Below are 23,328 nucleotides of genomic sequence, written 5' to 3' on the forward strand. Positions count from 1 at the left end.
GGCTCCACTTCCGTGTGCAACAACGTGACGTTCACCACACAGCCTGACACGTAAAGTGACGTCAGGTTGGTGGAGTTGAAACCTGCTTTTGTCGCTGAAAAGAACCCGTTGCTAATTTTGCTGTTGCCACTGATGAACTGTACAGCATTAACTTAATCGTCTAGCTCGATGTTCAAGTGTGAGTGTCATGAATTCGAACGGCTTCCAGGCTTGGAGTCAATAATGGCGTCGTGTGGACAATGTCCTGTTTATTGGATCTCTCACACCACATTAAGAACTCTTTTCTTCAGGTGAAACACCCGGAAATGACGATCGTCCTTTGGGGGTGACTCTTTGTCTTCTGGTTCTGGGCCAGTCTGCTGTTCAACCAGTTTGCCGGTGTCGTGTGACGATAGTGCCCTTTGCACAGCTCATACTTCGTGCAACATGGTCGGGGCCATGTTCCAAAACGAATTGCAGAACAGACAACGTACAGTACTGCAAGTGTTCTGTAATCGATTCTCAGGCGCATAGTTCTCTGCACACCCAGCAGGCTGTAGTGAATAAATTCAGGGTTATTTTACGACATAAACGTGCAACGCGTGGCTTTCTCTCAAGCATTATGCATGTGGCATTTATGTTCCAAGCTGATATATTGGTTTATGACAATATGATAGTGAATGAATACATGTTTACCTTTGGAGGCGTTCCTGTTCCTGTGTCTAATCACACACATATATAACTCATGTGCCTTACCTTGTGAAGATCATATAGGCGTCGGCTGACCTTGGTGCGTTAGCTAAGAGGTATCGTGCATGGTTCAAGAGAGCCGGCACTGCAGGTACAACACTTCCGTTCTTTGTTGTCTCCGTCCAAGGAGACCCAACTACTGACTGAAGTAACAGAAGAACAAATTGTAAGACACCCTTCTCCCTTGTAGTGTATACAAAGAAGTTCAACTGTTCGTTAAATATATAACAACCAAATGAATCGTCATTCCTGTTGATGACGTTACTATAGTCCGTTTGGCTCAAAAGAGGACCGATGAATTGCAATCTTACTCAAAAACTACCAAACATATAATACTCAATGAAACACTGATCATAATCAAAACATCAGGCGAACTCTGTTATTGTTTCAGAATTTATGGCCTGAAAAATATAAAAGTTGTTTAACAAACTATCATTAAAATTTTGACACAGTTCACTATTTGTTACGAGGGAGGACTGCAAAGAGTGGAACAGCCATGTGTGCGAGAAAGGATGGAGACAGCACAGCTAAATGATTCAATAACTTTGTCGGCACTTGTGCACGTGCTCCGCGTACACCTGGCTGTTCCTCTCTTTGCAGTCCTCCCTCGTAACAAACAACTCTTTTGAGCCAAACGGACTATAGCAGAGCGTAACGGTGGCAGTCACTGTACATCAGCTGTACGATCATATTGATATTGACAGAGATAGGAAGATCCCCTTGCTTTCGGTGGCAATATTGATGTACTTTGTCCAGATATTGGTAGAGACAGAAGGGTTCTGTTGCTTGCAATGGCAATGTTGATGTGCCATGTTCAAATATTGATAGAGAAAGACAGGTTCCCTTGCTGAGGTTGGCAATGCTCATGTATTACACCACCTTATCCAGATATTGATAGAGATAGAACTATTCTCCTGCTTACAGTGGCAATGTTGATGTGCTTTATCCAGATATTGATAGAGATAGAACTATTCTCCTGCTTACAGTGGCAATGTTGATGTACTTTATACAGATATTGATAGAGAAAGAAGGGTTCTCTTGCTTACAGTGGCAATGTTGATGTACTTTATACAGATATTGATAGAGAAAGAAGGGTTCTCTTGCTTACAGTGGCAATGTTGATGTACTTTATACAGATATTGATGGAGAAAGAAGGGTTCTCTTGCTTACAGTGGCAATGTTGATGTACTTTATCCAGACAGTGATGGAGAAAAGAAGGGTTCTCCTGCTTACAGTGGCAATGTCGATGTACTTTATACAGATATTGATGGAGATTCGACGTACTTTATACATATATTGATGGATAAAAAAGGGTTCTCTTGCTTACAGTGGCGATGTCGATGTACTTTATCCAGACAGTGATGGAGATGGAAGGGTCCTGTTCATTCACTGTGTCATATCGTACCTGCATCTGTAATGTCACGTCTCGATTTTAGAACAAGGCACATAGGGATAAAACGTAAAAGCATGAGAATTTCAGAGATATCTTCCAAAAGCTGTTAATAGCTGTACAGTTAAGAGATTTATGAGGTTTATTTACGTACTCCAAACTATTGACAGCACAATTGTCATGCAATTATGCATAGTAATACATGGAAATGATGCCACTTGACGTGACATGTTCATTGTAACACACAATAAAGTGCAGCACATAGACATGATGTAATGATAGTCCTGTCTACTGGTTGTCAGGTTTACCATTTCCTCCACGAAGGCATAGTACAGTCTCATGTTGGAGATGGTGACGGTAGTGTTGCCATCGGCGGCCCGAAGAAAGCTACAATAAAGGACATATGTTAAGTATTTGGAAATTGTCAGATGTACATAGGCTTTTTACTGTATATGTATATTATATATGTAGCAAAGGCTTCTGAGGTATGGTATGGTAAATAGAGCGTATGCCCCGAGACGTTAATGTGTTAATCAAAAGACCACAAAAGTCAGCATGCCTGTAATAGTATTGTTGCCCTGCCTTGGCCTCGGCATTACGGTGAGCTAATACGGGGATTGACTGGCCTGTATCAGTGTCAGTATAATGTGTGAGTGTGTATGAGTGTACACGCGCACGCTCACACACACACGAACACACACGCGCGCGCGCGCTCACATACGTATAGACCGCAACTTCAAACAAGCCGTCAACGCGACATTAAAGCCCATTTCACCTCACCGCTTTAAGTCGCTTCTGGCTATTTAACACATAGGTAGGACTTACCCAGTGTAGTCAGAGAAATCAGGGAATAGAGCCAGCTCGATGGTATAGTGTGTATGATCGTTTGACATGCCTGGAACATAACGTAAATATCCATATGTATTTAGTTCCTCATGGTACAAAACACCGTTGGTAATGGTTGAATATTTCTCTTTCGAAGTATTTCCGCAAGTACTTGACGGGGTTTAACTTTCATCACCTGTTCATCCGTGACATATAAATTGTGGTATGCTTCTAACCTTTGGTGGAGTTTGACAGAATATTAATGCCTTCTTCATTTAACACAGTGCTTTCAGTGAATGAGAATGTTTTGAATGCCACCTTCAGCAGTATTCCAACAATATGACGGCACAATAGGGTTCCCACACTATTCCAATGAGGGGTCCAGAACAAGAGTTATCGGATTAACGAACAGACACATCAGCCACCAGGCTGCCCCAACACTCTGCAATTCCTAGGAAGGTTTAAAAGAAAGACATTTAGCGGAATACCTTGTGCATTTGACGGAATGCCTTGGACATTTGACGGAATGCCTTGCTCAAGGGAAGGAAACGCTGTGTCATTATTCATACTAAAGGACACAATCTCTCGCAGCTCGTGCTGATTTCTGCTAGTGGACGCCTGGCGCTTGTCCACGTGATGTTTCTTTGGGGAGATCTTGTATGTCTGATTGTTGAGATGGATCGTCCCAGCCTGAAGAACCACAACGTCATCAGGACATATACATGTATCTTCTTACTTATATCTTTACAACGTCGTGTTAACAACATCAGAACTGGTTTAATGTCGGCAAATTAAAGATTGAATTATCGAGAACGTTTTATTCGAATAGATGATCATCGGATCATAACACGCCACTCTAAACAGAGAAGCCTCAGACCAAAACGTCACCCGTTCGTCCACCCGTGAAGGTCCGGGTTAGAATATTGAATTTCAGTAACCCATGCTTGTCGTAAGAGGCGACTAACGGGATCGGGTGATCAGGCTCGCTGACTTGGTTGACACATGTCATCGGTTCCCAATTGCGGAGACCGATGCTCATGTTGTTGATCACTGGAGTGTCTCGATCACATAACGGGTGATCACTTAGTCTACTTACCAGCAGATACACATCCTCCGTTTTTCGAGTTATGATGGCGGCCGATCCTTGTGCTGAGTTCCGATAAACTGCAGTGTTCTGTCTCAAACAACAACATTTGGTCATCATGCGATGGGTGCATAGGTATTTTTTTAAAATCATGAGTGCTTTTTCATTGTTTTTTTATCAGTATTATTATTGATTTGTGATGAATTTATGGTCAATGATACGATGTTGTGTACTGAACATAAATATTAGGGATTATAATATGGGCTTTTGTGAAATATGAAATTGTGTGCTAGGTCTTCACGACAAACAAATCTCAAAATCAAAATTCATGATCCCAAACAATTAAATACAGTCTCTGCTTACCTCATGCTGCGGGAGGTCAGTTTGAAGAACTGGTCCACGTTCATCAGTCAGATAGACAGGGTAACTCTCTATATCTCGCTCACTCCGTGTCAAATTAAGTGAAACTTCAGCGCCAGAGAGTTCAAACCGGAAGTGAAGAACATCAGGCATGTGCTTGGCGGATCTTTCATGACGAATGTGGGCAGAATGGATTAACACTGGATCCACAACATCTGTGAAATAACGCAGATTTGATTTATCTAAAATTACCTGAAACATCTTGTCTACGTCTATTATGACTGCAATGAAAGGGACCCACAATACCCCAATGAACTAAAACAAAACAGAAACACGCTTTTGTAAGAACGGAGGATGTTTCACGCCGCTTTCAACACACGGTCGTATTATAGCAAAGGCCACAAAGAACAGTCTTCAAAAATGTGTCCCCCCTAAAGACTGAATCGGGTATGCAGTTTCATTTAACACTTAAAACTACCCAGCCATCGGAAGATTTAGTCGAATCATATCAACAAAACAGTCTTGAGGGTGAGTGTACTTAGAGATCCAGACAATGATTGTCAGTGATTGTCAACTAATTTGGGTCATATTGCCATCCACTTTCCTCCTTTTATTTCTTGTTGGCGAGGTGTCACTTGGTGTGTTCAATACGGCTAAGGGGCGGTGGGGTAGCCTAATGGTTAAAGCGTTGGCTCGTCACGCCGAAGACCCGGGTTCGAATCCCCACATGGGTACAATGTGTGAAGCCCATTTCTGGTGTCCCCCGCCGTGATGTTGCTGGAATATTGCTAAAAGCGGCGTAAAACCAAACTCAGTCAGTCAATACGGCTAATGTCACATGTAAAAACACTTACACATGGTAAACAGAAAACACCACTTACCAGAAGCACCATACTGCGATTCGTCCTTGAAGGCAAGCGAAGCAGCCGACGTTGAAACTCCTAGCAATATCAGAGTGAGTAACATCTCGGTAGGAATTAAATTGGGGAATACGTGTTATTGTATCCTTTCAAAGGACATATGTAGTGTCCAAAACGTAAAGTGCTCTAGCCGTGCTGTGACTGACGATAAGATTTGATGACATAAATATATCCAGACCCTCTATATACAGCCGGTCAACACATTTGATGACCATTACCAATAATTGCGTCAAGGGCAGTTTTATCAGGACTGGGTGGCCGAACTGATTACCATTCATCACTGATCATGGTCAATAGTTTCTCCAAAGTAAGAGCCTCGGGGTGTGGAATAACATCAACTGTGACTAAGTCTGAACATGAAATCCTTTATTTTAATGTGGAGCTTACATATAACAGCTTATTATACATTATCTTGCCGTTGACCGATATAACATCGCGTATATTGTACATAATACACGAGGCGGTGGGGGTAGCCTAGTGGTTAAAGCGTTGGCTCGTCACGTCGAAGACCCGGGTTCGATTCCCCACATGGGCACAATGTGTGAAGCCAAATTCTGGTGTCCCCCGCCGTGATATTGCTGGAATATTGCTAAAAGCGGCGTAAAACTAAAACTCAGTCAGTCAGTACATAATACGCTGTTGGGTTGATATAACTTGAGCAGTGGGGTAGCCTATTGGTTAAAGCGTTTGCTCGTCACGCCGAAGACCCGGGTTCGATTGTCCTCTTGGGTACAATGTGTGAAGCGCATTTCTGGTGTCCCCCGTTGTGGTATTGCTGGCATATTGCTAAAAGCGGTGCAAAACCATACTAGCTCACTGATATAAAGATATACAAAAGAAAGTATACCTTTGTGGAGCTATGTTTGATGGTTGATATGATGAAGTAAACAACAAATCGTTATTCCATGGCATTTGATGCGGTGTCATAGTTGTAGGCTGACGTTTGTAATGTTTCGACGACTCATCCATTTCTGTCAAATCCCATATTCAAGTGCAAACTTTCTTCCGCCCGGTGATATAAATATTGCAAGTTAGATATATTTTATGTCCGTTTCTATAGCGAGTGACTATAGCGGGACGTCGTGGCCTTGTTATATTATGTCTGTTACTGAAGTTTGTGACAAATCACAAATGTCACCGACATTATTCTTTGCAATTTCATTTTCAAACCATCCGCAAAGGGACTCAACAAAACAAGTCTGAAGTGTCAGAGTTTTCACTTGTGTACACCCCATGCGAATTACAAACATGTCTTAAGTGTTTTTCATTTTGAGAATACAGTGAGGGTGCCATATCCCATTAGGTCATTCAAATTTGTCACCATTCCCAACTGATGGACCCGGGATGACAAAAGATAGGGAGAGGACCAACACCCTCAGATACCCAGTAGAAAATCGATCACCGACAGTTGGCAAACCCACAGCACTTAGTAAAACTCTTGCTAAACTTGCCGATATGCACCCGAATGGTCAATCAGCAGAGAACAACAGCTCGTCCACATAGTCTCATCGTCCTCCAGTTTCGTAACATATGTTATAGTTAGGATCACAATTTTCCCACAAAGAAGAGATTCTAGTACCTTGTCGGGTTTGCAGTACACACTCTCGTGGTGAGGCATCTGATCGCTAGCACACAAAGCCAGAGATCTAAACCACGCAGCCACAGCGGCTTCCACGATGAACCACTTCCAGTGCTTGTTTGCCAACACAGAATTGTAGGAATTAGTTATTTATAGTTTAATTTTGTCTTGTGCAACCCCTTATAGGCCACCGTTAACTTATGAAATATTACGAATGTAATCAATCCATTAATTAACGTGTCGATAAGAAAACCTCTCGAACGCCGACACAAACATTGATGTTTAATGCAGCCAAGTGTTGATATACAACTTAATCATGTTTACGTACATAAACTGAAGGCAAAAGAAAGTATTTTGAGCTTCTAAATTGAAGTTGAATTGAAAAATAATGACGTGTTATTGTAATAATTATATCCATTTAATCACCACTCATTCCGACAGCTGTTGTGAAGAGCAACATGTGACTGGCAATGTTTTGTAAGAACATATAGATTCCATGACGACTGGTACAAGAAACTTGAAGCTACTTACTATGTATGAAATATAAATATGCGCCTAAAAAAATAATGTTTATTGATTTCCAATGATGAACTGTCTGAGATGCCCCTCAGCAGTTAAGTATTTGGGGCTTTTGTATTTTCAAAGCCCATGTAAATTAAATTTAATGCCACGTTATTGTTGGCTTTTGGGGGGTTAAGTCAAACTGAAATAGTCAGAAAGTGTCAGAGGTAACAAACAGCAATATGGCAAATATATATTTGAGGTGCATTGCTCACAATGGACACCTATAAATTTAAAGAGCTATTCTTCGTCATCATTGGAGTATGGGTCGAATTATTTCATTATTGTTTCATCATGAATATGGCGGTTCCGTTTTCCAAATTGGCAAATGGCTTGGGCAATATCCTGAAAGCAGTTGCCCTGATATCGAACAAGGTGTGTAGAGTGGAGGCTTGACACCAAGACCAATTCGAGGAAGCAATATAATGTGTAGAAAGGGCTTAGGTCTCGTTTTAGAAACAGTAGCACATACCATGTTGAGTATGGAAACCAGAGCACAGGGTATCGGAAGAAGTAAGGTCTGCATGACAACAATACTATATATTTCAAAGCACAGTGGAACGAAAGGTACTCTGAACTAGAAACAAATTAAGGAAACAAGGAGACATAGGTGGGAGGGAAGTCTGCCTGCTCCAAAACACGTGATTTACACGGTGATGGTGGTGAGATAAGGATCCGTACAGTTTGTTTGGTATTAAGCGGGATAATTTCAGATTTAAGGGTACTTGAGATATGATTGGAAGAAGTCAGTGATTGCGTTGCAATGTCGCAAGATGTCATATTTTCTGTTGACAGCACCGTTATATTGTCAGGCACCGTTTCCCAGATGAATGTTTCACGGGTACTGTTATTTCTAGGAATGCGTCTCATACGTAAAGGCCGCTGTCTTGGCCGACGAAACACAGTGTGGAATGTGGTGTATCGAAACCTCTTTTCCTTCACGAACACACAGATGGTACAGAGAATGCCCGCTCCGGCTATGGACATAATACCGATCATGATTTTGTAACTCATGTGAAGAGGAAGATCTGAAACAGAAGTCATTGAGTTGAGTTTAACGACGTTTTTTGCCAGTATTTCCATCATACCATAATGTGTTGTAGTAGGGATTGGTCAAAATAATGGTGACATAATCACTAAACTCTGATACACACACACACATATATATATATATAGATATAAATATATATGCACACACACACACGCACACACATTTATATTATATATATATAGTCCCTTTGTAAGCAAAGAGATGTGCTATATTTAGACTTGTTCTACATTTTAGACAGAATGATTTGGAAAGGGTTACATATATTTAGACCTGTTCTACAATTTAGACAGAATGATTTGGAAAGGGTTACAAGAACCTTATTCCAGAATCATCTACCTTAAAGAGGTATATATGTAGCCCTGCCTCTTATCTCACCTTACACCTCCAGCCACAAGAAGACAAGCAATGTATACGATGATCTCACTCTGGATACGCTTTTCTCTTTAGTCCAAGCTGGATTACTGTTGCTGAGAGTTGAATATCACGATCATTACCGTTATTCAATCTGCTATAACAGTACTCTTGCATAATATCATCTCTGAATGTGTACTGCCTCACAACGTTGTCCTGCCACAGGACCTTTGTGTTGATTTGATCTTAAAGTTAGTTAAGTTTACAATACAATTGTTAATTACAGCTCATTTCTCGCTTTAATGTTGGTTTCACGCCTAGTTCTTCAAGAACGTATTCCGGTTAACGTTTCAACACGAAACAAATAATGTATTTTGGGCTGTGTAACTGGGGATTTTTTAAAATTCGATTCCAGGGGAGATATCGTTGCATTTACATTGAATTTAAAATACTTTTAAAAGAATGTGTCATCAGTTGGTATGACGTTATAATCAAATGACATCACTAACCTCACTGTTACTGCTGCACGTTTTCACATTGGAGACAATGCCTGTAACTGTTTACACACATGAGTATCAGGAGAATAACTGGCTAGGATAAACAGAATCTCACCCTCATGTCATTTAATAACAAATATGTCAACACTCAAAGATAAATTTTAAAACTCGTTCCAAGTCTCGTAGTGTTGAGCCTCTATTGACTCGTGTTGATCTATTTGATGTCAACACACAGCGGGTGAAATTCTCTATATGTCAAACAGCAACTTTGTTGCTAATAATCCCGAGACCTTAGACATCCATAGAGAATACTACACGAGGTCTCATTACATACGAATTATACGAAACGAGTGTCCTTCCTATGGTATCTGACCGAGCGAAAGCGAGGTCAGATAACACAGGAAGGTCACGAGTTTCGTATAATTCGTATGTAATGAGACCGAGTGTGGTATTTTATTTATTACCCACGTCTTACATGCATTAAATTGACAAAATAGCGTATTTTTGTTAATATTTTGGTTTCAAACCGAAACCGGTTTCATAAAGAGGTTGCGGAAGAGTTTTGTACTGTAGTACAGTATTTGCATGACGTCACTGTAATGACGTCACTGCCTTTGTAACCGACGTCACGATGCATGTCAGTTGTCATCGCCTCATACAGCCTCCTACAGTAAACTACTCCGTAGCACCCCGTTTCTTGGTTTGCAGTTGCTTCATTCGGCTAACATCCCTGGTGGAAACATTGCGTTTACGTTTTTCGACGGGTATAATGTCTCAGTTCGACTCACAATTAAACAGCGACACGGCAACGTTCGCGATGTTTACATTCCCACAATGCATTTAAGTTGTAGAATGAATGGATTCACGTGTTTGTTATGAATGAAAAATAGTTACGTCAGAATGTGACCTAATTGAGAGGTCATCGGTTATCCAATCAAATCGTTAGAATCTCAGGTCAAGTCGTTACGACACAGGTCAACGCGATACGACACTCGTGTGACGTACGAGATTAGTATGCAACTACCCATACGTTGACCACGTGGGTAATAAATGTATATATTTTACACGTGCCAATATTGTGAACTATGACCGAGAGAATCATAACGGGAAACAGTGCATATTGTGAAGCTGGTTGGTTCACTTTTTCTTTCTGTCATCTAATTTACATAACTGTAATATGTATAGCTTATTCCAAAAGTTGAACTTATTTCCTGAAAATAGTAATTTACACCCTGTCTGTTTCAATAGGAACTTGTTTACTGATTTTTGCGACGATTAAACAAACGTTCAAAGTTTAGTCATTAAAGGCCAAAAATTACTGTATCTCTATTTCCTACAGAACATTAAGAGAGCACGTAGTTCGAATATCAGACTGGTGTGCTGGTATCTATTTCACCTGTAACGAATTGTTTTGAATCATTTTGGACCCGTAAAGGTCCGGGTTAGAATATTGATCTTCAGGAACCCATGCTTGTCGTAAGAGACGACTAACGGGATCGGGTGGTTAGGCCCCATGCTTGTCGTAAGAGGTGACTAACGGGATCGGGTGGGTCAGGCTCGCTGGCTTGGTTGACATATGTCATCGGTTAAGAATTGTGCAGATTGATGCTCATGCTCTTGATCACTGGATTGTCTGGTCCAGACTCGATTATTTACTGACCGCCGCCATATAGCTGGAATATTGCTGAGTGTGGCGTAAAACTAAACTTTCTCACTCACTCATTTGAATCATATGTAACAACTTCAAACAAAGTTGTAACCACGTGTTCCGGTGATTTTAAGGTGAACATGTGACTTTTCTTGAAACTGGTGAGGCCGGATACCATCACATTTTCACGATTACAGAGTTTTGGACAGTGATTCACACATAAACACATGCTTATAATATAGTCGGAATACAAGCATGGGTTTCCTATTATTCTAACGCCCTAATGTACAAATAATTCTTATCATATTATAGTAATTCCTATTTACAATATTACAGCCACCATTGAACCACGAAATGACATAATAATAGATTATAGCATAATATATGACTATACAAGAAGATGAAATATTTTGAGAATAATCCGGACAGGGATACCAATATTTTAAAAAGGGATTCATCTGGGCGCCATGTATTGTCGCTAATCCAACGTACATTTGTTTGTACACTGAATAAAAACCATTGACCACTGCACTTTGACCACGCGCATTTGCACATATTGTAACTGACCACTGCCCTTTGACCATGCCCCACACTCATTTGAACATATTGTAACTGACCACTGCCCTTTGGCCATGCCCCACACGCATTTGCACATATTGTAGCATTTGCACTTTTTCTGAATGTCCACCCATTTTGTTCTGAGGAGGTGGGGGGTGGGGTGGTGTGGTGGTGGTGATGTCATCAAATTTGTACATATGGAAATATAGAATTATGCTTAAAAAATATTGGGGGAGGGGGTTTCATTTATTTTGTACATAACATGCAGGGGGGTCACTTACTTTAACATAAATTTTATGGGGGAAGGACATTCACATTGTACATGCTTCTCCATAAACATCATCATCACCCTACTCCGACCACACCCTTGCCATAAATAATTAACGGTCCCTAAATAGGCTCGTACTCGACCGCACCTGTAGCATCCGTCACAAACATTTGAAAGTACAGTCAATTGGGAACCTTCTCCACTGATAGATGTATGAACATGATAAATACATTATGAAATTATTACGTATTTATGTTTTAGATCTCAATGAGAAAATGCCTGTTTTCTTTCATGCATAGCAACAGTCTGATACTGTTAAAATAAATAAAAATATTTTGAGATATGTATACTGCAGGTACACGTAATTTCACCTATGTTTTCTGTATAAAATCATCAAAATCATATACTGCACAATATTGTTTGAATCATTCGTAAAATCAGCACTTTTAACCCGTGAATATAACAGTGAGTTGTGATGTTTTCTGCAATTTGCTGTTAATGCATCTCGGTACATGAGGGAAGCATGGTTCAACAAAACGGTATTTTCAACAAACAACTTACGCTCCTTGCCAGCTAGGTAGTACTGGGTAGTGGGTGTATACGGGTCCAGGCATATCCCCTTCCACTGGTCACAGCCGTGCTGGCACTGTCGGCAGTCCTTGTCGCAGGTGTACCCGTACAACCCTTTCACACATCCTTCAGCGCACAGGTCAAACAGACACGCGGAGTTGTTGTTGTTGCAGTCAGGGTTGCAGGGTGTGCAGTTAACACCGTAGTACCCCGCCAAACAACTCACACAACTACCGTCGGCGCTGCAGGCGAGGCAGTTCACCGAGCATTCTGAAACCCAGGGTAAAACGAACCACGTCAAGGGTGATTTTAAAACACAAGGTATGGTTATAAACTGCATTTAGCAGTATTCTAGCAATATCGAGTAAACGGGGCATCATAGATAGTGAGTGGGTAAGTGAATTTAGTTTTACGCCGCTTTTAGCAATATTCCTGCATTATCATGGCTGTGACACCAGAGGGGAATCGAATCCGGGTCTTCGGCATTACGAACAAACGCCTTATCCACTAGGCAATTCCACCGCCCCCATCATAAATAGGCTTCATGCCTTGTTCCAATATGGACTGTGGGCTGTCCGTGTTACAAGCGGACGCATAAGCAGTAAGCTTTCCGACTGCCCTTCACTCAAGCAAATAAAGTTTAAAGATACAGGCATACAAACAAAATGTACACTTCCCAGGCAGTTGTGCCGGGCCATATCCTTATAGATATGGATTGCCGAAGCCGCTATCACTACGGTTCGAACAACTGTTCACGAGATCTATATTACCAAAACATTGGTGAATTATCTCGGGTTAAATTCAGATGAGCAAAATATGTCCTTTAGTCTAAAACAGTATAAACGGAGGTTCAATTTACTCTGTATGTTGTGATTTTAAAGGAAAACCTGTAAACCCTTTAAAGTTTAGGAACTTGTAGTTTCATTTCTATTGAATCCCGTGGTCTTTCTATTAATACTCATATTTTCTTGAAAACATATTACTCAAGCCTTTGGCAAGCATTATACATATAGTTGTGTTCCTAATATATTTTATATATGAAACACTCAAGGTATGAATCTCGTCTTTATATTATATAATTCCCACAAAATTTGATGTTTAAGGGAAATATGTATGTACGTCTTCATAGCATGTTTATCAACACGATTACGAGTTTGACTTGGATTGTTCCTAAGACATCACTGACAGGTACAACAGCTATGTTTTGAACACCCAAGGCGACCTATCCAGCTCGAATTCCTTCGGCCGATTGAAACTGCAACGACCTATTAGTATTTCGAGATAAGTTAGTAATAGATCATAGTTACGATATGGGTTCTGTCGGTACACAAATTATATCATTTCAAATGTAAATCAGTTCTAGTTAACAAGCTATGTGTATTTCTGAGAATTTGTTTTGTTTGACATTTCTCAAATTATGAAAACTGTATACAAATATCTTACCATGGGAGCCTGTGACATAGGCCAGAGTCAGCATTACCAGACTACAAAGCACGGAGACAATCCATGGTGCCATGCTTATAGTCCTGCATGGGTGTCTTCAACTGCTGCCAAGGTCGAGCACTTGCACTAGTGAGAATATGAAAGATATTACAGTCAATCATTCAATCTTTAGTCATCTTCCTAATAAGGCTGTCAAAGGCCTATAATGCATTGTCATACAGGCATGTTACGAAAACATACATTCTTAGTTTCATAGCACTGTAGTTATAGCCGAGAGCATACACTGTACATAGGAATAATAGGGAAGTCTTATGGCATCGCTTTGGTGTAACTCTTTTTCATGAAGATTTCTTGGTTTATAGCTACTTCCCTTACTTACAAAAATCGTTAAAATTCATGTATTTGTTCTCGTAATTTGGATAATTTTCTGATAATGTGTCAAGAAAATTATCGACGTGATAAAAAAAATCGAATTTTCAACAATCAAATTAAATAATTGATCTATAGTGAGACCATGATCTACATTACGAGAATAAAATCCAAATTTCGAACAAACTAAACTATATACAAATAATCAGAACAAAATTCAAAAATACGATGCCAAGAAATAAAATAATGCTTTGAAAGTGGTAACATTATGTTTTTGTAGGATATGCATTACGCAAATTTTATTCTGTAGTTTCGAAGATACACTAAAAGAAACGTTACCCTCCTACCTTATGAATTACTGAAAAGCTATCAAACATATGTTAAAAGGTATTAGTTTACAAGAAAGCTTAACAACACAGCTTTATGCAAATCATGAAAAATAATTCTCAAATGCATTCATATTCAAATTAGGTGAAATGCATCTTTTCCAGAAGAGTTAAATTGTCCTATATTCGTCCATGCCGAAATAACCAATAACAGTGATTATAACAGCAATAACTATTTAAACAAGAAACAACTGTTGTAGAGTGTGTAAAATTGTAAAATAATCATTCCTATGATTTCAGTCTTTTAGAACATTTTCTGCTGATTTGCATTAGTGAAAACAAGTAAAACGTGTCTTTGATATTGTGAAAGAATGTTTAGGAATATCTAAAAGTATCTTTGTTAACATGTTTGCTTGCAAAGTAACATTTTTCCATTTTCTGTTTACACGGCAATATCAATCGCCAAAACGCAGCATTATTCAAGAAGTATATGCATCCATTTCACATGTAAAATGATTCTATAGGGTATGAAGAGAGCCTATAATACATGATACGATACACAAGTATGAGAAATATGCCACGATTAACAGCTGAAGTGAGAGAAAGAGCCATTGGGATGGTGCAGATGGGGTCGACATACAATGCTGTTGTCAACGCCCTCGGATGCCACCGTATCACGGTTATAAAACTTATTCAGGGCTTCAGACAGACTGGGGTCACCGTAGACAGACCAAGAAGTGGACGTCCGCGCATCAAAACACCAGCTGAACATAGGTACCTCCGTCATTAAAGAAGGAGGGTAACGTTTCTTTTGGCGTTTAGTGTATATATGTTACAGGAAATATGTATAATCAGTAAATATGTATAATTACTGAAAATTTCAGTAATTATGTATAATGTCTGATTCACTCAGGAATTATGTATATTTACTGAAAGTTTCAGTAATTATACATAATTCCTGAAATATAAGAAACAAAATTATACATATTTACTGAAATCATTTGAATTACTGAAATATTAATATCACTTTTAAAATCAGTCAGATTTTCATAGATATGTCATCTTATGGTATATAAAATACAGCAGGATCAAAGGTTGAGTGTAGTTCAGTCACAACATAATTATACTTATTTATCGAAAACCATGGTCTTCACGGTATTCAAACAATAAAGGGTTTTAAGCATTTTTAGTAAGAAATACATGTTAAATGATTGAAATCATGGCCTGTAAATACATTACAGCAGCATCAAAGGTTAAGTTCAGTACAGTCACAACATGATTATACTTATTTAGGACTTTTCAAGATTTATGAGACGAACAAACGTGTTCTGATACCAAAGGAAGAATACTACAAGATCATCAGCGACCTCCTAGAAGCATCCAAGACCTCCAAGAAGACTCCTCATCAGTACTGTCTTCTTAAGAGTATGAAGTTCTTCAGTGTGGTGACACTACAGACTGATAAGAAGACGTCAGTACGAAGAAGAAACACCCCTGTACTTCATTTCCATAGAAGAGACCTATGAAGTTGTCAAACGGGGTCACATTGCGACGGGCCATGGGGGACGGGACAAAATGGTTCATGAACTGTCCAAGAAGTACGCAAACATAACCATTGAAGCATTGACCCTCTTCAAGAACCTGTGTGTTGAATGCCAGCTGCCTTAGGAATTCATGCCACTACAGCATCGACAGCTGAACCTGCTCAAGAGAATATCTTTGAGGAATCTGACACTACTGCTGGAAAATCGTCAACAATTGAACCTGCTGAGGAGATCATCTCCGAACTGAACACTATAGCGTCACATGATGAACCTAAGACTACTGAAGAGAACAGTCAACTAGATGCCATTTCATCCAACCAAGAAGCCATTCAGCTGCAGAGGAAAAGAGCGTGTGAAGCTCAAACTGAACAGGCAGAGCGTATGGTACAGAGGAGCAAGCGTGTTCTCACACCTGTCCAAGTTGGAGATAATGTAGCTGTGTACATTCCCAATGTTGATAGAGGCAGAGCTGACCCTCGGAATGTGATGGGTGTTGTGATTGAGTGCAGTGACAGCGAAATGTGTACTATAGCAGTGAAATGTACTATAGCAGTTGCTCGATAGGAAGTATGCTCGTAACCAATTCGACGTGTGTGCTACGAGACTGTACTCTGCAGATGACTTCAACACGGAGGTTTTCATTTCCCTTCGGCAAGCTGTTCACCAACACTCTTACTGTAGTGGACAAGGTTTCACTAAATGCAACTGTGCTGGCTCAAAGCGTTGTCAGACGAATCGCTGCAAGTGTTACAAGGCAAAGATTCAATGTGTTACTCAACACTCCCATGTTCAAATAAATATTCACGAACACAATGGAAAAAAATTCATGAAAATCAATGTGCTGTACCTTGTTCCTAAAAATGAAGACATATCTATGAAAACCAGACTGACTTTAAGAGTAATATCAATATTTCAGTAATTCAAATGATGTCAGTAAATATGTATAATTTTGTTTCTTAAATTTCAGGAATTATGTATAATTACTGAAAATGTCAGTAAATATACATAATTCCTGAGTGAATCAGACATTATACATAATTACTGAATTTTTCAGTAATTATACATATTTACTGATTATACATATTTCCTGTAACATATATACATATCTATAAAATCCTTCATCAAGAACATTGTCTATCACATATATAAAGGTTTTAAGCATATAGCACATTAAACTTACCCAGAGTTGAGTTGAGTTGGACGTCACATCGGCATTATTCCAGCCATATAGTGACGGGAGCAAGTGTGTATTAATATACGCTTTAACAAAACCTACCCAGAGGTGATTAGCTGATAAAGATGAAAGTGTTTGAAACATGCCTTCCTGGAATATCGACATTCCCTTTAATGTTGCTGTGTCATCCCTATCACAGCTGAACCAACAGAAGCATGGGTCACATTACGCAAGAGAAGATACCACCCACCGTGTTTAATTGTCATGCAAAGCCGGTAAACAATGGAATAAGTACCAACCTTCCTGTGTTTCGTACGTCGTAGACGTCACCAATTGGTGCAAATAAATAAAAGTGAAATCCTTTTCGTATTGATAAGGTATCTGTGCTAAATACATAGTCAACTGTACGATTCCGACAACGCTTTGAACATGTGTTAAATGAGAGGCTGACAAAGGTGATGACACAGGTGCATTGGACAGATGAGTACCAACATATACGAGCATGGTGCAGACAGACCAGGAATTCAGCGCGAATATTCGAACTGACGATACGAGGCGATAATAATAAATCACATGAAATTATTGTATGTGATGGTGGCATGTCCATTCTCATGTAAAAACACACCTACCTTGACGCCTGGACTGCAAGCCACACGAGAGTTGTCTCCCCGGGTTAATGAGTCTATCTGTTCACTGCGAGAGTTAATGTTTATTTATCTCCACCATTGCTTGTCATCATTGCAAAGCAGATTACCAGCGGTCCATATCATTTGTCATGCACTGTTTGATTGTATATTGTTTGCCGATTCTGTGTTTGAGTGTTAGGATTGGCTATCGATTTCCACTGTTTTGTGACTGATGCATTGAAAGGTCTATAAATCTGTGTTTCTAGTTGTGCAAAGTCTGACTGAATAAACATACATCCATTAAGGACGAAGAATACAAGCGCGACAGGTATTAATCCGATCCATTTGGAGCGGGGCGCGTTGTTCACTAACACTACCTTAAATCTAAGGGTTGATTTCAGTTAAATATATATGTGTTGGACCTGTGCACGTGTACATGTAAACCTTCGAACTGGGCCTAATGGAACAGATCGATGAAGTATTGAATAATGATTCAGTTGACTAAGGTCAGTCAGTTTGAGTGCACAGCTACATCACCTGTAGTGGACCTAGGTCCCGCTATGTGTGAGAGAGAGCGTGTGTGTGTGTGTGTGTGTGTGTGTGTGTGTGTGTGTGTGTGCGTGCGTGCGTGCGTGCGTGTGTCCGTGCGTGCGTCTGTGTGTGGTATGGGCGGGGTTACAGACTTTTATTTTAGAGTTTATATCCATTGTCAGTGGTTGTACTGTAATGGAAAGCCACTCTATATGGTAGCGAAAAGCGTACATAGTGCCATCGCATTTATATAAAGCGATAACATGAGACGAAAAAGTGATAACACCAGAAAGTAAACGTTTGCACGAGAAGAGAAAACTATACTGCTGCTATCTCGTGTTTATAACAATCCCGAGGACATCGATTGAGCAATGCCCCTTGGATGCCGTATCTATGCAGTGTGCCACTTTAAACCTTCATCCTTATTAAGATGTACCGACCGGTTACTATGAAACATACACAGCGTTAGATCTAACTCACTCACACATTCTCACCAGGTCAGAGCGGCTCCAAGGCGGTATTGCCGTCAACTAACATCTCCACTTATGAAGACTCATTGGCTGTAATGGAAGTACAGCCGCATTCGAAGTCAAGTGGATGTAGCGTCTGCCAAGACAGCGGAAGGCTGACGGTTCGATCCAAGGATACATCATTCCAATGAAGTTTGAACATGGCATTTGATGTTACCCTGCCTGGTGCTGGGAATAAACATAAATTGAATAGAACTAGAACTGGTCGGCTTGTGAAATAAGTGAAATACACACCAATCGAGCCGAAAGCTCCTGAATAATGTTTCATCGTTAAACTGTGTAAATGAACTCCAGCCACGCAGAGTGGGTAGTTACTACTGATGTCAGTTTGCATGTCTCTGTGTCCCGATTACTGGCGTGATGCTCATAGTATCGACCTGTGGCCTTACTGGGAAAATAGCATCCCAAATATCAACAGGACTCTGTGCCATAACTTGTTTACAGCAGCGTAGATAGAGCGACAAAATCATTACCATAGTCACAAGAAACATGTGCCAAAACGTCCATTGTACCATTCTGACCACACTATGGACATTGTTTCTTTGAATCAAGATCAAGTACTCATGGTGCAAGGTGGTCATAAAAAGGTGAACTAATGTATCAACGGTAGCCCCCATCACAAACACACGAAACACCAAGTCAATTGTTCAACTGATCAAACACATGGCCATAATGTACAAATCTGTTTGTCACAAAGAGAAATCAAATGATTGCAGCTGAAATAGTTCAGAACACATCAGCATTGTATTCAAATTCATGCTACGCCCTGAAGCAATACTAGCTGGAAATAGTAATAAATAAATAATTATAAATAACATTGGTAAAATATTGTACACCGGTGGATCGGTCACAGACAGATAGGCAAACTATTCAACCCTTCACTCAACTACCGCTGTTCATTATACCCATTGTAAATATACTCAGTAGCACCGTGCATAAATAATCAGTTTGCTTTGTATTGACAGGTGTAACAATCACCATCCGCACCGGTGTGTTATTCACAACTGCAGAGTGAAAATTCGATCAACTATTCATTAAATGATGCGTGTGCGATCGATGGCACAATTATCCAGTTTACTCATTGAAAAAGTTATTAAAACTAATCATTGTCGTCGATACATCAACTGATCGTTGTCCATTCAAATATAGTTCATTAACATTTCACTGATACCAGCCACACCTGCATGAAGTAACGGCGTTCATTCTATGTGCATGTCATGTTCATTTAGTGAGTGAGTTGGTTTTACGCCGCTTTTAGCAATATTCCAGGAATATCACGGCGGGGACACCAGAAATGGGCTTCACATTGTACCCATGTGGGGAATCGAACCCAGACCTTCGGTAATACGAGCGAACCCTTTACCCACTATGCTACCCCACCGCCTCTCTTCATGTAGTGTGAAAGATTCGTTTTATTGTAATACTAATATGTGTCCTTCTGATCACACATACATTGTTTTAACAGAAGAATCTGAAAGCACAATCTTCATGTCTCAAATATCTAACTTAACGTACAGTGGATCGTGGGTGCCAATGTGTCTCCGCGTCAGGCAGAATGAAAAGAAATAACATAACCCAAAAGGTAAATGGTACGAAATAAATGTATCATGTTGATCTTACAATTTATAATGCTGGTAATTAAAAGCTTTGGGCAAAAGGCAAGCGAAATGAAACGTATTTAGCAAGCCGATGAACATTATCGATCGTACGTTGGCGCTTCCAAAGGATGTGTACACACTAAATTTACACACACGATTTTGGAGTGATTTATAATACACTGTTGTTCAAAACAAAGTATACACCCATGTGTATGGTTGGCTAAAAATGAAACAGGATGTGCTACGGCTTCATAGGCGATATTACATTACTCATATGTCTGTCTCACGGCAGGCCATTGTTGTCAGTATAGTAACGTTAACTTTGTCATCTATTTTGCTAATGCAATTTTGCAAGAGGATACTTTCTTTTGTTCGGACGTTTACTACTTTGTCTCTGAGAAGAACGTATATGTGTTGTGTTCAAGACTGTTCCATTCTCCTGATATGGTGGCACCAACAGCAGAACGTTACGTCTATTTATAGAAACACACCAGCGGAATCGAATTCTGAAACCGGTGTAACATGAAAAAGTGCCTCGTGGTATTTTTTGTTTAGTCAGATTTTGTATGTGAGCCACCAAGAAACATATATTATTTTCTAACAAATCTTAACGTAGTCTTTCTTGCAATTGTGACTATGTGAATCGCTTTTGAACTGTCAATCTTTATGAGAAATTGTTATGTTCTCGTATAGGAAAATCGCATCTGTGATACAATACAATTCTTTCATGATTGAAGGGCGTCAACACGAAACATGAATATTGGTAATATTTTATTTCAAAAGATAAATGTAAAAAGTGCGTTTAAAAATACAATAAATAAGTAAGCAACGTCAATATAATCATATCGATCATTTTGTGCACATTGGTTGCTCATCAGTAAGAGAACATATCGTAAACATCACTGACTGATTTTAACACAAAGGGAAATATTGACGTTTCCCAAATAACGACAAATAAACAAATTGATGTAAACAAAAACATTCAAAGACCAGTAGTAAACAATGCAAATATCAAACAAAAACCCTTGAGTATATGATTGTAGTTTCCCGTGTGAAAGAATTCATTGGCACATTCAATGAGGAAAACGTGAAGGCGAAATTGATTCGTCTACATTGACACGCGGAGTGTCTGCCAGTCGATACACGTATTATCATGTTTACACCAGCCAATCCAATGGAGAAACGTACATCGTCCGGTAGAAAGGCGGTAAAGAATGAGAAAGTCTAAATTCATGGAATATCCCGGTGTGCCTACAAGAGTCTCTACATGCATTATTATATTCATGCCAACCAAGCCAGTGGCCACACGTACATCGTTCGGTAAGGAAAGGCCGTTATGATGAGAAAATCTACGTTTGTGGACTAATGAATATTTTGTGACACAAGCGAGAGACACGGATGTTAGAACTAGACACAAACATGGGATTCCGATAATAAGGTTTGTGAATAAGGCATGCCGTTCAAACGGATCTGTCCGATGTTCAGATTCAACACAAGGTCTATGGACCATCAAAGAATCAATAAAAGTGTCTGCATTTGGAGAGTGCGCTATGCTGACGTCCAACTTGCTCGGTAATCGCCAGGAAGACATTGAACGCAGCACATGGGATACCAACGGCTCTGGACAGTACAGTTTTAACGTATGAACATAAGGACCTTTGGTAATTACATATAGACTTGGTAGTAAATCTTGGATATTGCACAATCATAAAAAACCAACGCATCCTTAGACTAAGGAACTAAACATCTCACAATAAAATAAATCTAGAACGTGCAGGAAGATGGAATTGGTTAACCGGTGTACAATTCTGGGAACGCCCCTCCAGACAGATGCCATGAGCAGACCATGTATGTACGTAAATGTCATTGTTTATTCACATATACCCACGTAGTCTGTACCAAAATCGTATATTTCTTCCATGTTGGACTCACATCTGACACAGGGGGGCACTACAATTTAATTGGAGATGCTAACTCGAAGACACGTCACTCGAGTGATAATACAGAAAGGTTCTAAACTTCTTTGTGTGGCATTTAGAACCCGGTGTGACGAACAACACGTTTCATAGATTAACAACTTCTACATTGCAATAGATGCAACGTTTCGGTGTAAATGCTAACACCGTTATCAAAGGAAGTGTCTACACTGTGTAAGCATCACTATTAAGACGTCGCATCTACTGAAATAAAGAAGTTGTCGATCAATAAAACTGTTGTTCTGTTTCGATTTCTTGCAAAAATGCTACCTGATACCAAGAGTACACTACCCTTAATGTTCCTATCTCATAACGAAAGGTCAGGGATATGCCATAGGTTATGAAGCATACCAAAGGCAGGATAGGATAATAGATAACATATATTATGTATGTGGAATACATTCTGAAACACTTCCTGTGGGTAGATGCACACATAATATACTAATGGCGTATGCATCTCTTCTGCATTTATATCACATCACGTACAAACACATAATGTATCTATACTGTGTGTGAAACACATGACGTGTCGTGAAAGCGATTCAAATTCCCTAATACATAATGCACCTGTATTGTGTGTAACACACTTCACGTGTCGTGATGCACGTTATACACAATATGCATAATGCACATGCATTATGTGAGAAACACACCATGTGTGGTGATGAACATCGCCTACAGCATACATAATGCATCTGTATCGTGTGGGAAACATATTTTTTCACACACCAATGTTGATTTTGTACATGCAATGCAAATTCTGCGACAAAGCATCAATACGATCTTTAGTAAATACAACATATGTGATAAATATCAATAT

General features: G+C 39.7%; 2 protein-coding genes across 2 annotated transcripts in view; both read right to left on the reverse strand.

The window, feature by feature from the left end:
- Positions 1–5,354, reverse strand: part of LOC124286246 — a 34,385-nt gene extending 29,031 nt beyond the window's left edge. The window contains exons 1-8 of the mRNA XM_046722590.1: positions 5,270–5,354; positions 4,392–4,603; positions 4,041–4,118; positions 3,433–3,634; positions 2,945–3,014; positions 2,428–2,506; positions 2,057–2,140; positions 736–872 (exon numbers count right to left, since the gene is read on the reverse strand). Coding sequence (XP_046578546.1) covers positions 736–872; positions 2,057–2,140; positions 2,428–2,506; positions 2,945–3,014; positions 3,433–3,634; positions 4,041–4,118; positions 4,392–4,603; positions 5,270–5,354 — 947 coding nt within the window. The remainder of the gene's footprint in view (positions 1–735; positions 873–2,056; positions 2,141–2,427; positions 2,507–2,944; positions 3,015–3,432; positions 3,635–4,040; positions 4,119–4,391; positions 4,604–5,269) is intronic.
- A 1,863-nt stretch (positions 5,355–7,217) lies between these two features.
- On the reverse strand, positions 7,218–17,959 carry LOC124286307. The gene is made up of 4 exons (XM_046722665.1): positions 17,877–17,959; positions 13,835–13,960; positions 12,383–12,661; positions 7,218–8,476 (listed from the first exon to the last, which is right to left on the reverse strand). Exons 2-4 carry the CDS (start codon positions 13,905–13,907, stop codon positions 8,037–8,039), a joined length of 792 nt encoding a protein of 263 aa, XP_046578621.1. The 5' UTR covers positions 13,908–13,960; positions 17,877–17,959; the 3' UTR covers positions 7,218–8,036.
- Positions 17,960–23,328: the final 5,369 nt, after the last annotated feature.

The sequence above is a fragment of the Haliotis rubra genome, unplaced genomic scaffold (genome assembly GCF_003918875.1).
Source record: "Haliotis rubra isolate DU_JTF1 unplaced genomic scaffold, ASM391887v1 Scf38, whole genome shotgun sequence".
Taxonomy (NCBI): Eukaryota; Metazoa; Mollusca; class Gastropoda; order Lepetellida; family Haliotidae; genus Haliotis; species Haliotis rubra.